At 40.0% G+C, this 16,340-nt stretch overlaps 1 protein-coding gene across 3 annotated transcripts in view; it reads right to left on the bottom strand.

The window, feature by feature from the left end:
• Positions 1-16,340, bottom strand: part of Macrod2 (mono-ADP ribosylhydrolase 2) — a 1,966,896-nt gene that overhangs the window by 532,190 nt on the left and 1,418,366 nt on the right. For all 3 annotated transcript variants that reach the window (XM_052726012.1, XM_052726011.1, XM_052726010.1), the window contains one exon: positions 8,838-8,911. In XM_052726012.1, coding sequence (XP_052581972.1) covers positions 8,838-8,911 — 74 coding nt within the window. The remainder of the gene's footprint in view (positions 1-8,837; positions 8,912-16,340) is intronic.

The following is a 16,340-nucleotide window of genomic DNA, read 5'->3' as shown; positions in this document are numbered from 1 at the left end:
AGACACTTCATTTTACCTCAGTTTTGATTTTTTTACACAAGTCAACAGAATGGACTCCAGGGCCAGCTGTCCAACAATCTGTGACATCCTCAGCAAATGATCTTCCCAAAGCAGGCCACCTGCCAAATGGCAGGGAGCATGGCAGCTTGTACCGCTTATGCCCTGCACCTCCAACCTTCCTCATTCTTCTCCTTTCCCAACTCCAAGTGGCAGAGAAATTCCAGTGAAAGATTCTAACTCATCTATTTGGAGTTCCATTCCTAAGTCCAGCTGTCTGGGCAATCCTAGAAAAATCATCACTAGCCATGGAAGCAGGTTCATATCATGGCATGAAATAGGAATTTATTTTACTTTGAGCTACCACACTTGCAAAACTAGTTACGGAAATGACTTCCTTAAAGAGTCTTTTATAAATATGTAATAGTGTATGTTACAGACCCTAGCTGTCCATCACCGAGAGCAGAAACTTAAGGCAGAAACCAAAGCAGAAGCTATTGAGGAATGCTGCTTACTGGCTTGCTCCCCTTGTTTTGCTCAGTTTGCTTTCTTTTACAAACCAGGACCACCTCTCCAGGGATGGCCCCATCTACCATGGGCAGAGCACTTCCATATCAATTATTAATCAAGAAAAGGCCCCATAGATTTGGTCACAGGCCAGTCTGACAAAGGCATTTTCTTAGCTAAGGTTCCTTCTTCACAAATGACTATAGCTTATGTCAAGTTAGCAAAAAAACAACAAAAACCCAACCAGCATACACAGGCTATAGGACATATTGTTTTCCCTCCTTTAAGAATACCTTTTTACGTACCTATTCTAGATCTCCTAGAACTCTTTTTAGAACCCTATATAGGAATCTCCCTTCCCTATTCAAACATATTCCCACCTCCTGTACACAGTGTTTTATTTTTAGGTTCTCTCTGTAATGACGTAAACTCCTTCTTTTTTGTGCTGATATGATGGGTTGATCATTGATACTAAAATGAAGTCATTGGCAGAAGGGAATTCTGAATACATTACTTGTTCCTTCTAGGCCTCTGTCTATTGGGCACACCCCACGTTTCAGAAGCTAAAGGAAAGTACATTGCATTCCTCATAAACAATCACCCACTGGAGCTGGAGTTTAGTATGAAGGATATAATTTTCCAATCATCAATGTAAGCATCATTTCACGTTTTATTTAAACCCCCCTTTTAGGAACCACAACAACCCTATGGCATTTCATGTCAGTAACATAAGGCAGGTATCATACTGTTTCTTTCTTTCCCTCCCTCCCTCTGTCCCTTTCTCTTCCTCCCTTCCTTCCCCTGCACCCCGTCCCCAATGTGATTCCAAAACAAAAGTGACAAACAATTTTTAACACTGCATATGTTCCAAGACCTCTGCCAAGCAGGGGTAAAAATAGGCTTTGGCAACAGAAGCTGAAGTGTCACAGTCCCTTTGTGATCTGTAGTGAGGAAACCAGTGGCTGTGTCCGCCGCCTTGTCAGATTAGCATGAGAACTCCCTGTATACTGTTCAGGAGGCCGAGGAGATGAGCATGTCTCCTGTAGATTCCAAGTTCTGTTTCCCAAGGTGGAGGAACTTATTCAACTCCTGAATAAATCCTTGATGGGTATCTGAATGTCTGGAGGCACAGGGAAGTGACAGAGCCAACTACTTCCATGTAATACAAACCACTATCATAGTGAGTGTGTCCTTACTATGGAATTGTGAGGACCTAGATTTGGATTCTCAGCAGTCATCTAAAAATCAGGGCTGAGTCGTACATACCCATAACTCCAGTGCTAGCCATTGGAGGGTGGGGTGCAGATTGGAGAGAGAGTTGCTGGAGTTTGCTGGCCAGCTAGCATACCCCATAAGCTCTAGGTAAAGTAGAGAGTGATTAAGTGACTAAAAAGGACAGCTGATGTTCTCCTCTGGCTTCCATATGGCTTTGCATGGAGCACACACATGCATAACATACATACACACAGGCACAGGCACACATATGTATACACACACACACACACACACACACACACACACACAATGTCTTTATTTCTAAAAGACATTCATGATAAACTCAAAACCAGTTTTGGTCTCCAGTTGCCACTGGGAGATCCTGCAGTGGGAGTAACATCAGGAAAGTTCTGAAACCTCAGGTAGAAATGAGAGCTAAATATACCTTGGGCTGATTCTGCTTCCTCTACACAGCACCTCAGCTAATCAAGTCACATCTGTATGTATGCTACTTAAAGTGACAAAAAGCTGTATCACAGGTGTTGTACTTCCCTCAGAAGGCACAAAATAAACAATTGAAATGACGTAGAGATGATACTTAACATTTTCAATGACAATCTGTTTGTGTAAAATACATAGTTAAAAAATGTGTTGGGCAGAGGCCCCAAAGTGTGCATGTGGTGCAACAAAGCTTCTACCTTCTTCCAACATAGAAGAAAACCAATTTTGGCTTTAAAAAGAGTGTCTCCTGTGTCCTTCATTTTCAACTCTTGCTAGGTACCTACTAAAGGAAACAAAGGTTTCCCCCAGTGACTCCCTCATTCCAGAACAGGATCTAGGTTTGTTGGGTAGAAGTAGAATTATGAGGAAGAAAGGCAGGAAAACTGCATGGAATAGCTAGAGAAAGATTGCATATCCCACAGTCTGCATAGATGAACACATGGTCAGGCTCAGGTGAAGTACCGCCTTCCAGCTGGCTGATTGTGCATGACCATAGTTTTAACAACTACTTCCTAGAATGCTAAGCGTTTGCCTTTCTGTGGTTTTGTAATTGGTGGAGGTTCAGATTCCCTCACTATGCAACTGAGATCTTATTAGAACTTCAAGATGTCAATGTATACATTCCCTGGAAAGCTAGCGGTCTATCTCAGACTATATTGTAAATGCCTTGTCTCCTAAGAAGACTTCCCCAAAGAGTTAACACATCCATTGCATGATATAAAATGCATGCTCCCTTAGGGAATTTGAAATATTGAATATGACCCCAATAAAATGGAAATATCTCAGAGCATTAGGCCCTTTGCAGCCTTTAGAGTGAAAGACATCCTGTTCTGCCTTCTATAGAAAAATTACAACTAGGTACACTGCTCCAGAGACCAATAGCCAAATGCCATATGAGTCCCTGGTGTCCAACAATAGAGCAGGCACCGTAAAAACATTTCCTAAGCTAACTTCCAAATATGAGTGGGGGTGTCTCAGAGCTTTGGAGTGGAGAAATCATGATTTCACATGAAATGATATTTTTAGTTGCATGAAAAATGAGGAATGCATGAAGCTGTATATGATACCCTACAGCAGTCACCTCGAGCCCCATTCCCACTGCTCATTTCCATAATATCCCTTTATTTAACTTTCCTATCTCTATAATAAAATGACTCCTTTAGGAAAATGGAGCACTTCCAGAAAGGTTATTATTCTACTTGCTGTCAATTTTTAAAATAGCCAATTCATATTCTTTCCCTTCAGTTTTCTGAACTTAGCAAATTCTAACATTTATTTCAGCTGAAGGCCCTAGTGCATAGCTTGCACCTCTTATCTGCATTTGATATGACCTCTAGTCGTCTTACTCTGTGTGTTAATGCTTCAATCAAGCTTTCTGTTTCTTTGTATTTCCATTGTGTCCTATGTTGCGGGATGATGCTTCTGGCTGGTCTTCTCACAGCAAAAACTCAGCTCTTACAGTAGAAAATTTCTTTTGGTTCTTTTAAGTTTTCTAGTTTTTAGTTCTCTCACTACATTTTTGTGTCTGATTCTCCCCACCTGTTTGGGGGTTTTTGTTCTTATTGTTGTTGGTGGTGGTTGCTTGGTTTTATGCGTTTTTGTTTTTGTTTTTGTAAATGCTGCTTCATCTCACCCACAACTGTACAGTTTGTTCAGCCAGGGTACTTGTAAGCCTGTCCTGAAATCCATTCCTTCATGGTTCAGATGTGGAAAAAAACTAAGCCAATGAGTAACGGGATCAGAACATGGACCAAAGAACTCCAGTTGGGACCCTCTGGGTATGGGAGTGCTGTTCCATGGCAGCTGCTAGTGGTTTTTGAAATGACATAGAATCCAACTGACTACTGTGTTCAGAAAAGTATCCACCCTAAAGGTTCAGAAATAAGAGGGTTAGTAAATGGCAAACTGTGAAAGGTCGCTAACCATATACCAACATCAGTCATTTACTGTGTGACAGCTGAGTCTAAGAGAAGTTGCCACTGAATTATATGCTTGTGTGGAAAGGGGAAGAGTGGCCACGGAGGGAAGAACCACATCATGTTACGCATATACCCCCTTTTAAGGAAAATTTCAGCGATTTGATCAGACAAGAGTCCCAGTGCATGTATCTTTCCCACCAAGCTCAAGGCTGGCCTTGCCTCATCCAGAACTGACCAAACTGTGACTGAACAGATAGGATCAGGCTGGGGCCATGTGGCAACTTAGGTGAACAACAATAATAACGGTAATATGATCATGAAGTAACAGTAACTAGGGAAATATTGGAATGAGGAGGACAAAATGCACTGCCAGTCTTCTCATTGTGTGTGTGGTTTGAGATTCCAGTCACCTTCCAAACCTGCTCCGGGCCTGACATTGAATTGCTAAGACTTCCTTCTCATACACTATAGTTCATTTCTAAGGTAATTCTCCTCTACCTAAGCTGGAGTGTTTCTTTCAAGCCATCTCAAACTGACTGCACAGCCTTTTCACCTCGTCTCCCTTGGCTTTATATTGAGCTGTAGGCGTGAATAAACAGATTTTATATTGAAAAACTGGTTGGATATCTAAAATAAACTCGTATTTGATTATCTGTAATACCATTCTCACTTTCTTTATACTTTCATGTAAATAGGCCTTGTAACATTTCTCTTCATCTCAGTGAGGACATAGATAGCTTACTTGGGAGCATAGGCCAAATATTTAGTTCCCATTCCTGACTCCTCTGCATTTGTCAAGTTCTACATTGGACACCATATTGGATCCCCCTTTATAATAGACATCACCATTTTTTGCTGATATTCAATTTTTCCTATTATGTAAGAACTTTATTATCTTATTCCCTGGAACTTAGTTATTGGGTACTGGGAAAAACTATGAGGAAAAGTTGTATGCAGAATTCCTTTGTTTATGCATTTCCTATGATGAGGTGACATTTCTGTCAGTCTGGGTTCCCGATGAATCCAATGTCCTCTGATGACTCAAGACATACAAATAATGTGAACAACAAATAAAGTATTCTTGTTTTCTAACACTGATACTTGGAGATGATTTGTAACTCTGGAATAAGTCAGCCAACTCACTGAAAACAATCTTCAAAAACCTCAACTTTGAAGTGTATCTTAAACTCCATCCTTGCTACTGCCTTTTACACTATCATTGCCATCCTAAACTCCCCATGTTTTACCTAGAGTTTCTGCAAGGGTCTCTCAGTTGACCTCCTTCATCCTTCTCTGATATTTCTAAAGGATAGTTTCCAAAGAGCAGCCATATTTACTGTTTAAAGATCATATAGTTCATTTGTTACTCTTTCATTCCAAACTCTTGAGGAAGACTACACTGAACTAGGAGTATGTCAAAAGTCTTTCTGTTACACACAGTGCCTATTAGTCACCTTCTGCCAGCATTCCTGCCATTCTCCTTCAGCAGCCATCACATCCCTTCCCCCCTGCTCCAGAGCAGTTCTCTCCTGCCTTCCTCTGTTTTTGCCTTCTTGTTCCCCCGTCGTGGAATATTTTACTTCAAAAGCTCTGTGGAGCTTAGATTACTCCCTCTCATTATAAAAGTCTTCCTTCCAAGATTATAGCCTTGGAATAGCCTCAGTGGCTTCTAAAACCACATCTCCTCATAATCCATTTTATAGGTATGATGCTTGATTTTGCAAAGAATTCTTTAGACTGTCTTATTTCTTTATTTACTTAATCTCTTTCTCTTTTCACAGACTATGAATTCAAAAGACAGGGATTATTTGTTTGTGTGTTAGTGCTTTGTTCCTGGTCAAAATGTGCCTATTGCTTAGTGGAGTTCAGTAAATAGTTATCAAATGAATGAATTAATGAATAACTCACTGAAACAATCAAGATGTCAAAACAACACTGCAGCAAAAATACAAGTGAATTGGAAGCAATATTTGTTCACAGATCTTTAACCTAGTTTGTTTGGTTAAGCAAAACAAATCTTAAATCAAAATACTATTAAATAATCAGTTTGCATAGCTTTTATCTATCAATCACCACTTAATGTTTTTTAATATTTATTTATTTTATATCCCTACTGCAATTTCCCCTCCCTCCTCTCCTTCCAGTCCCTTGTAATGCCTCACCCCCATCTACTCCTCCTTTCTATTCAAAAAAGGGCAGGCCTCCCATGGATATCAATAAAACTTGGCATATCAACCTGCAGAAAGACTAAGCACCTCACCTTGTATTAAGAGTGGACAAGGTAACTCAGTATGAGGAATATGGTTCCAAAAACAGGCAAAAAAGTCAGAAACAGTCCTTGCTGCCACTGTTAGAAGTCCCTCAAGAAGACGAGCTACATAACTGTCACACATATGCAGAAGTCCACTTATAATTTATTTATTTAGTAAAACCTGATGTATCCAAATTAACTAGCTGACACTCTTTAGTACATATTAAAACAAGGAGTTCTTAAAAGGTAATCAACACAAGATATATTTACTGTTGCCATGACTAATGTGTTACCCAATCAAAATGTCCTAAATTTTCTACAATGCCTAAGATATATACACAGAAATGATATGAAAGCAAGAAACAGGCTTTTGTGGGATAATCTTTTTATACACTGTAGAGATGTGTCTCTACCAAAGGCGCCTTCTGACTGGTTTTAAAAAAAAAGACAAATGGCCAATAGCTAGGCAAGAGAGAATAGCTGGGACTTCTGTGGAGAGAGAGGAACTCTGAGAATAAGAGAGGCTGAAAGATGCCAGTGAGACATGGGACAAGTCAGATGTACAGAATGGGAGAGAGGTAAAAGCCACATGGCAGAACATAGATTAATAAATCAGGTTAATTTAAGTTATAAGAGTTAGTTTGGGAAAAGCCTAAGCTAAGGCCAAGCTTTCATAATTAATAAGAAGTTTCCATGTCATTATTTGGGGGCTGGTGGGCCAAGAAATTCTGACTACAATAGGCTCAAAGAGAGACTAGGCAAAAGAATTTAGTAGGAGACACTAAGAAATTTTTTTCAGGAAGTAACTCTTTAAATAGCTTAACTGGGATTAATGTGCCACTACAATTTGTCAATAAGCTGTACAAATGAGTAGTATGTTTTACTCTTCACCATCAGCTCCTCAATGGGAGGTGTTTATGGGCACTTGTATCATGGGCCAAGATGATAAACATGAATTTTCTTCAGTCTACATATTCTAGATTTATTGTTCAACAAAAAGGACGGTAAGTCACAAGTATACATTCAGTGTTATCAGCTTCCAATCATAGGGCATATTATAATTTTTTTAAAAAGATATCATTCTAAGGAACATTTTCTATGACAAAGACATATGTGGGCAGTAAGTGCCTTCAAAGGAACTCAACTTCTTCCTCAGGCTTCAGTGACATTGAAGTGAGGAATGGCTGTGAGACCTGAAACCAATCCCTGTGACTTTCCACACTTGCGCATCTTATCTAGCTTTTTGTTGCTAGAAGAGGGTGATGGCAGAATTACATACCCTAAATGCCCCCAAAAGCCTGTTGTGGATTTAAGACATTTTTACAGTCTGGGTATATTAGTCTGTTGTCTTTCTTTTCCTTTTTGAGGCAAGTATTGTCTAAGTTGAAGTTACAGCACACACACACACACACACACACATTTCAAATTTGTGGGGAGGGAAGAGCAGACAACAAAATGTACATATTTGGCCATGTGGCTTTTTACTCCTACTAGAGGTTAAGAATATTTATATCTGGTTAAGGAATGTTGAAATTGTAGTAACTAGAAAATGACACTGCTGTTTCTTTACATACTCAGAAAAACAAAGCTGATTCTCAATAGGAAACTTTCAGAGCCCACTTTCCATACTCAGCCATTTCTAAATATTCTGTCTCCTTCCCAAAGAGAAAGCTAAATTTACAGTGGAGGAAAAACTCACTATAATAATTTAATTACTATCAAAAGAAGGAAATCAGAACCAGAGGAAAGCATGTAAGGTGTTGCCTGAAACCCCTTGTTGTTTTGATGGGTGAATCGACAAACACCTGGATTTTAGCTGTATTGCTGCTTTATTTAAATGAGTAATTCTTTTGCTTATCACTCAACATGTCTCAGCATATTCCATAGACATTAATAAATGAGTAGAAATGGAGATCAAAGCATTTCATTTCATGTTAAAAAAAAAATCCTGGTCATAACACTCTAGTTAACAATTATATAATCCTATGGCAGTCCCATACCTAGAAATCAAATCAGGAAAAATTCAAGTTATAAATAAAGATGGAGCCTATTAACAGACATTGTTTTATAGCAGAGTCCCCTGACAACAAAGACAAAGCAGGTTGTCTAAGGAAAGCAGCACAAGAAGAATGAAGAATCATCACCAAATCCATTCCAAAATCCTGCTCACACACAACCCATACTGCCCGAAAAACTTAAAGAGAAGAGTGAGGGACAACAAATCTGCTCTCCTGGCTCATCATCTCCACTGAACCAGTCGTTTTATCTACCTCAGCCAAATGATTACAGGAAAATATTTAATCGTATGTAACCCCAAGTGAAGAAAAGTTGGATGGCACAGGCATAAGGACCACGTCTGAGTGATAGTGATGCAGTTTATCTCCTGGTGCTTTAACAGAGGATCAAATTACATTTGTCTGGAATGTTCATTGTGTAGGTCATCTTACCTCCTGGTGATTCTTGGCCAGCCATTCCTTGATCGTATCTAGGGCAATGACAGCAGCAGGCTCATTTGGAAAACCTAAATGAAGAGCATAAGAAAGCAAATGATTAGAACAAGGAAGGGATGCAGAAGTCAACCAAGGTTGAAGAATGTATTAATCTCATTACATAATATTCCATTCAACAAGCAAATCAAATTTGGTGGTAATAAATTTTACATGGATGTGAAGCTTTCAGTCAATGACATGGTATGAATAAGACTAGCTCTGTACCAGTTACAAAAATAAATAAATAGACGATTTAATAAAGGTATCAATTGAAGTATTCACATATACATAATAGCTAGCTTATAATGTACTTTATTCTTCTCAGTAGTGCTCAGATCAAAGTTTACTATTTGCCTCAGCTTTTTTAAAATTGAAAATAGATTTTTTTCATACAATGTATTCTGATTACATCCCCCTGAACTCCTCCAAGATCCACTCCACCCACCCAAGTCCACGTCCTTTCTTGCTCACTCTCTCCCATTAGAAAACAAACAGGCACCTAAAAATAGTAATATAACAAGATAATATAAAAACAATAAACCTGAATAGGAAAAAAAATGAACATAAAAATAAAGACCCAAAGAGAAAAGCACAAGAAACAACATATAGACACAGAGACACACATTGGTAAACACAGAAATCCTACAAAAGTACAAAAATTGGAAACCACAATATATAAATGAAAGACCTTGTATAAAGGGAAAAAAAGGAGACAGAAAACAATGTCCAGATAAAGCATTATGAGATGAAAGAAAATAAAAAAGAAGAAAGAAAACCTCCAAAATCATCATTGAGTTTCTTTTGTGTTGGCAATGTCTCTTCAGCTTTAAAACCCAGTAAATGTGGCTCAGAGAAAAACATGTGGTTGGTGTGGAACCATTAGGGCAATGTTCTATCAGGAATTGCCACAAGGCAAGGAAGATAATGTGCCAAATAGCTATAGGAAAGAATCACTTATCAGTAGTCAATGATGGTGATTGCAGCTCTACTTGAGGACACTAGAGAAGATGTCTTGGATGAAAATCACATCAACTAAACTGACCTTCTGATGTGGTTTGACTTCACCACAGCAGCAGAAGTGGCAGTTATGTGTCATCTCAGCTTTAACACACATGTTCAGAATGTCAAAAGCATACCACCATGGCTTTTTAGTTAATGTGACCTGAATACATCCCTAGACCATCAGAATCATTACACAATCTGCCAACAAAAGTAGAAGAAGGAGTAACCTACAGACTGAGATTTCTCTGATGCTGATGAGGAGGAGACAGGAGGGACAATTTTATTGAAACACGTTTTAAGCTCTATACTGGTTTCTTCATCACCAAGTATCAATCTCTTTCCTACTAGACACAACTTTCTGCATTTCCATTGTCCAGTATCTCTCATTTTCTCTGTTTAAAAATTATTTACAAGTACACAGTTGAGCAGTTGTTAATGTGTTTATAAAGCTGCATAATCATCACAGTCCCCAGAGTACTTTAATGATCCCTAAAGACACTTTGTACCCATCGATGCTCATCCCAAAGCTCCTGTCCTGTCTGCATCATAGTACCATTGGCTTATTCTCCTCCTAAACTTTCTAATACACCTTCTTCTGTGGCCTCTTCTGTTGGACCAGTTCTTCTTAGGTTCCTTTTTTCTTTTTAGACATGTCAATAAAATACTTGTCATTCCCAAGTTCTTACACCTAGCCTTCTTCTTACATTCTACTGTAGCCAGTTTGAGTGTCAACTGCTATACTGTCTGTGAGATACCTTCTATTCAGAGTCCCTTATGGCATTGTCTGGCCTGGCAAAGAAAAAGAGACATTGCTATATGGAGAGATCCTCTGGTGGCAAATACACATGGCAGTGTTTAGGCTAATGACTTGATCTTGGTAGCCTTCAGAGGACGGGCAGAAAAGTTGAGCAACCATTGTAGGGCCCTCATTTGCAAGCATTCAAAAACACATATTGCTTTTTTGATTAGGTTTTCTGTGGGCTTTGCTAGAAATTATATAAGGAACATGGAGACAAATGACAGGGCCAAGATCCATGTAGTTTAATTTATAAAAAAAGTGGGAACCTCTGTGATATGAAAAATGCCACAATGTTTTATGCACTTGTAAATTCCTCTGTAACACTAGGGCTCACTTTCTTTAAATGAATGTCTTGCAATATAAGACCTTTAAAATTAATATAAAAGAAGCTGTTAATTGTAGCTAGAGTTTTCCTGCCTGGCCCACAGTCAGGACAAATCTCTGTCACCCACCAGTCCCACAGCCGCTCAGACCCAACCAAGTAAACACAGAGACTTATATTGCTTACAAACTGTATGGCCGTAGCAGGCTTCTTGCTAACTGTTCTTATATCTTAAATTAATCCATTTCTATAAATCTATACCTTGCCATGTGGCTCGTGGCTTACCGGCATCTTCACATGCTGCTTGTCATGGCGGTGGCTGGCAGTGTCTCTCCCTCCACCTTCCTGTTCTCTCAATTCTCCTCTCTGTTAGTCCCGCCTATACTTCTTGCCTGGCCACTGGCCAATCAGTGTTTTATTTATTGACCAATCAGAGCAATTTGACATACAGACCATCCCACAGCAGTTAATTAAAAAAAATATTTATTCTATTAAAGAAACTATCCTTGAAAGAAAAATGAGGTGCTATCTAGATACTTTTTAACAAGATCCTGTCCAATAAAAGCCTGAAGTCTAGGAAAGAAAATAAATGAGTAAATATGCAACCACAAAACAGCAAGATGAGTAGAATAGGGAGGAAAAACACAGATGAAGGGGACTAGGCAAGAAATGACAGAAGTTTGGGGGATAGGCATGCAGAGTAACCATTGGGGAAACACGTCCCAAGAAGTAAATAGCCAGTGTCAAGGAACTGATGGAGTAGACAGGGAAAGTGAAAGGGAGATTTTTTAAAAAAGCAGGGTGAGTATATGGGGCTGCAAAAAGGAAGTCGGGTGTGCATTTGTCACTATGGAGTTAACTGCAGAGCCTTGTTCGGTCCTCCTTTCCCTGAGTTGACCACTCGCATCTGTAGCCACACTTCCCTTGGCATGCTCCAGCACAAGACCACAGCCTGTCTTCCCCACGGCTTGCTGGCTATGGCAGCACCTTCTTGGAGCCACTGCTGTGTGTTTCCACTTTCTCTGCTGGGATTGTAGCCTGCAGAGTGTGTCCGTCTAGAGGATGAACTCTACTTCCTTGCTTCCCTTTCACACTGATCTCAGGTGAGGTCTGACTGTTCCTCAAAGGAACAGCTATACTTGATTCTTAGTTGTACTGCTTCTGTCTTTCATGGCTTCTCCAACCTACTCAATACCCTGGGCTCAGACAGTCTTTCTTATGTGCCACCTCTGGAAACAGCAATGCAGTCTTTTTTGGTGCCACAGCTTAACAGTGTCATGAGCCCCTCTGCATTACCCTTCTAGTGGCCTCAGGTGCCTTTTCAGACTTGTCTTATTTTTTTCTCTGCTTATTCTCTTCTCAAGAAATTCTTCTCCAACTTTAAGGTATATTTAACAATTACTCAAAAGATAAAATTATAGGGTTATGGTTATCTAATAAATACTGTCATCACATTCAATGGCAATGGCCATCTGCATTAATGCTCACCTTTAGAAGACATAATTCTCCACAGATGAAATTAGACAAGCTCTTATAGAACCATGGCAACCACGGTAAGTTCTCAATTATCCCTGACCTCTTGGTCACTCTCTCATATACATCAAAGCCTCTGGTATAGAGTTATGGTTTTCATCATGATCTCAGGGTCTCTGTATCCCTGGCTGATGTCAACACCCAAGACTATGACCCACCAAATACCCAGTTGTCATATACTTGACCTGTTCATCTTCAAAATCAACCTCCTCCATTCCACTCCAGATGCCTCCTCCTTAGGTCACACATTGGACCTCGATGTAACATTTTCAATCTCAGGTTAGGGAGTGAAATGCCTAAAGCCTGTTTCCTATTTAGCTGTCTTGGTAGCTTTCTAAGCCATGCCCCTTCACAAGCATTTGATGCCTCTTCTCTATTCATGCTGGTCCCCATCGATCAGCATCAACACTCCTGGAGTGTTATCAGCAACTTTCTGTTTCTTAAGGCTCATCTCTTGCTATATTGCTACTTTCTTTTCCCCCTTAACTCGAACCTTACTGGGTGCTTTTTACTGTGTTCCTTTACATGTTCATGTAATTTGTGTAAAGATAAAAGACAAAGAATTATGAATAAAACTCCCATATTTTCACAAGTAGGCCTGACTATATGGAGCTCAGACCGTTGTGACTTAGGATATATTACGCATTCCTCTATAGCCTGACTTCTAATGAGCTATGACTCTTGTACAAATGGCCAGTCTTGAGAAAAACAACTTAGGCTATAAACTTTACTGATCAAGAAGAAAGTAAGATGCCAAGCCATCTATTCAAATATTGACCCTGCCCAAGTGGCCCACAAAATAAGAAGAAGTAACTTCCTATTCAACTACTACAAAACACTTCCAACACTTCTTAGCCATGACAGCCTTTCTAGGAACTCATCTACTGCATTCTGACAGTGTACTTCAATAATTTCTTTCTGTTTGTTTCTGTTCCTGTTCATCTGTTTCTTTGTTTCTTTATCTCTTTCCATTTATGTGTGAGTGTACATGAATGATACAGTGCACATCCTGATGTCAGAGGACAACTTGCAGGAGTCACTTGTCTCCATCACGTGGGTTTAGGGGATTGGACTTGAACTATTGGGCTTGGCCTCAAGTACCTGTACCCACCAAGCCATCTTAATGACCCAATAACTCTTCTCTGTGCCTGTGCTTTGTTATATTCTTTTATAGCGGGTTGCACTGGCCTTGCCCATGCCACTTCACATGGCAAGTAGGTTGTCCACCTAAGGAGGTTAAAGGAGTACCCCTGGAGGACAAGGTTGACCACGTTCTACAGTTGGGTGGGCTCTCACTTCCTTTGCCTTTTCTCTAACTGCTATTCCTGGCTGATTTTCATCTTGTTTTTATTTTTCCTGAAGTCTTTAACCTGTAAATGTGAACCCCTATCCCCAAGTCTGTAAAAGCACTCATTTGCTTAAATTCCAGTGACTTCGCTTCAGTTAAGATTTCTCGGGTAAAATGAAGTCTCTAAGCTTTAATTTTCTGTCTTCTTCCTTGCTTCCTTGCTCTATCTCCCTATGGAAGTAAAGGGTCTCAGGTCTCTATTATTTCTTCTTTTACAGGCTTCCTACCCTCAGGGAAAGGGGCAGGATACAGTACGCACATGCAAACTCTTTATTAAGAGTTCTTATGACAGTAACACTCCCTCTGCCCTCTACACAGTGTCTAGCTCCCTGTCATTCCCTCCAAACAATTCCTAAGGAAGCCAGAACAAAGTCTGATTCAAATGGAGCAGGGTGGGGGAGTTGGGGGGGGTGGGCAGACAAGTGCCAAGTTTCTGGAGGCTGTTGGGCCAAGATGGTGCTTGTGATAAAGATGGGAATAGACTGTCATCACTGGACCTTCACCCCCATCCTGCCTACCATGGAGTGTTCATGCTGAGGCCCTTGACCAAACAGGGGACAGCGGCACTGCCTTGGGAGGAGGCAGGGAAGACTACCTATACTGCTGTTCTCTGAGATGGGCAAATAGTCCCAGTGGTTCCAGCTTGGCACTTTCATAATTTGGGTGGAGACAACACAAAAGACAATGTGGGAGGGAGCAAAGTATGTAAGGCTATTTCACCCACAGCTGTCACTTCCCACCTGATTTGTAATGCCAACTCTATCCACCTTATTGTCCCCCTCTGTCACATCTCTGCACTGGACTTTCTGATCTCTGGATCTCTGGTATTTACATGCCCACCACTTACGGCAATCATTTCTGTCCCTGCCAGTCTTTCTGATGTGGGAGCACTTATCACTGTGGGCTTCCCAGAGTGGGAGGGAAGCATGTGTCTGGTATTCATGAGGTCAGACTTCCTAATCTGAGAAACTTCTAATTGGCCAGGCTTTTGCTTCTACATGAAAGTAAGTCCTTCCCTGTGGCAGAGCAACCAGTTTGTGGCTAAGTTTCAGTTTCAGTCTTCCTATAGATCAACTTAACTACATGCTGGTTATTCTGTATCGGCAACCAAGGTGGCTCCAGAGGGAAATCAGGTCTCACTTTTATGGGCCTGAGCTCCGCTCTCTGTTCTTAAGCTTGGCCCAGGTAGGATTGCCCAGGTCCCTTACAGACAAACCTGAGCTCCATCACTTACTGGGTAGATAATGCATCTCTGTAGACCCACACTGTGTCTGGCACCTTCTATTACTTCTGGAATGTATCCTTAAGAATCTACGTCCAACTCTCAGAATCCAAGAAGTAGGTTGTTTTGTTTGTTTGTTGTTTTTGCTGGTTTTGTTTTTGTTTTTCCAACAATTTACCTTTATTCAATGCCTGGAGCAAGAACACTAATTCCTGCATGACATTCCAAGCAGCCAGGGCTCCATTGCACAGCTTGGCCTGTTTTGTCATGACCTTTACAAATTTCTGGGTCCAGCCTACCATCAGAAGACCCCATATTCTATCCCCACCTCATCCTTCCCCTTTTCAATTTTTTTCACCCACTGTTCCTCTCCTCATTCCTCCCCCATTGTTTCTCCTGGAAAGAAACTGCCCACCAATTCTTCATAGAAACAGAACAACTGCATGGTTAACACATAACTTGTTTTGTTTCCTTGCATACTTTCTCTCCCTTGCTCATACAAGATAATTAAACCCTTTATATTACAGCCATCTCTTGCTGACATACAATATTCTGTAATTATCATACTCTGGTGAGACCAAAATAAATGCAGAAGAGCCTTTAAAAAGCCTTACCAGCAATAAGGACTGCTTAAAACCTATAGCAAACAGTAGCCTTGTAGTTTAACCTTGAACATGTATCTTATGTTTGTTACTCTGTGTCACAGATGTAATTTAAATGCAACTTTCATAATAGCTTAGCCCATTAGTTGGTAATGCCACTATGTCTCATACTATCAAAGAAGGAAAATATAAAAATGTCTAAAGGTTGTTAAAGTTCTAACATCAAAATTCAGTACACTGAGACAAAACCAAAAACTATTCCTCAGTTTAAAACCAAGGTGTTCTGAAGGTTTATTTACAATTTTTATTTTTATTTATTTAGTGTTTGTGTACATGTGCACATGTGCATGTGAGTGTGTATGCGTGCAGATGTGTATACACATAAATGTGATTGTGTGGGCATGTGTGTGTGTGTGTGTGTGTGTGTGTGTGTCTGTGTGTGTGTGTGTGTGTGAAAATGTGTACATGTCATTTCACTGACACTGATGCCCTTCAGATATTGATTTGCTCTTACAAACATTACTAGAACTGGCTTTAAAGATACTGAGTTTATGCTTTATCAAAGTAATTATATTTTCTGCTAAGTTTATCAAGTTTTTAAGTACCTAAAGCTGCAATCTTTACAAAGACTTA

This window comes from Peromyscus californicus, unplaced genomic scaffold (genome assembly GCF_007827085.1).
Source record: "Peromyscus californicus insignis strain IS unplaced genomic scaffold, ASM782708v3 Scaffold_7__1_contigs__length_154581171, whole genome shotgun sequence".
In the NCBI taxonomy this organism is placed as follows: Eukaryota; Metazoa; Chordata; class Mammalia; order Rodentia; family Cricetidae; genus Peromyscus; species Peromyscus californicus.
This window is presented reverse-complemented; position numbering and strand designations above follow the sequence as displayed.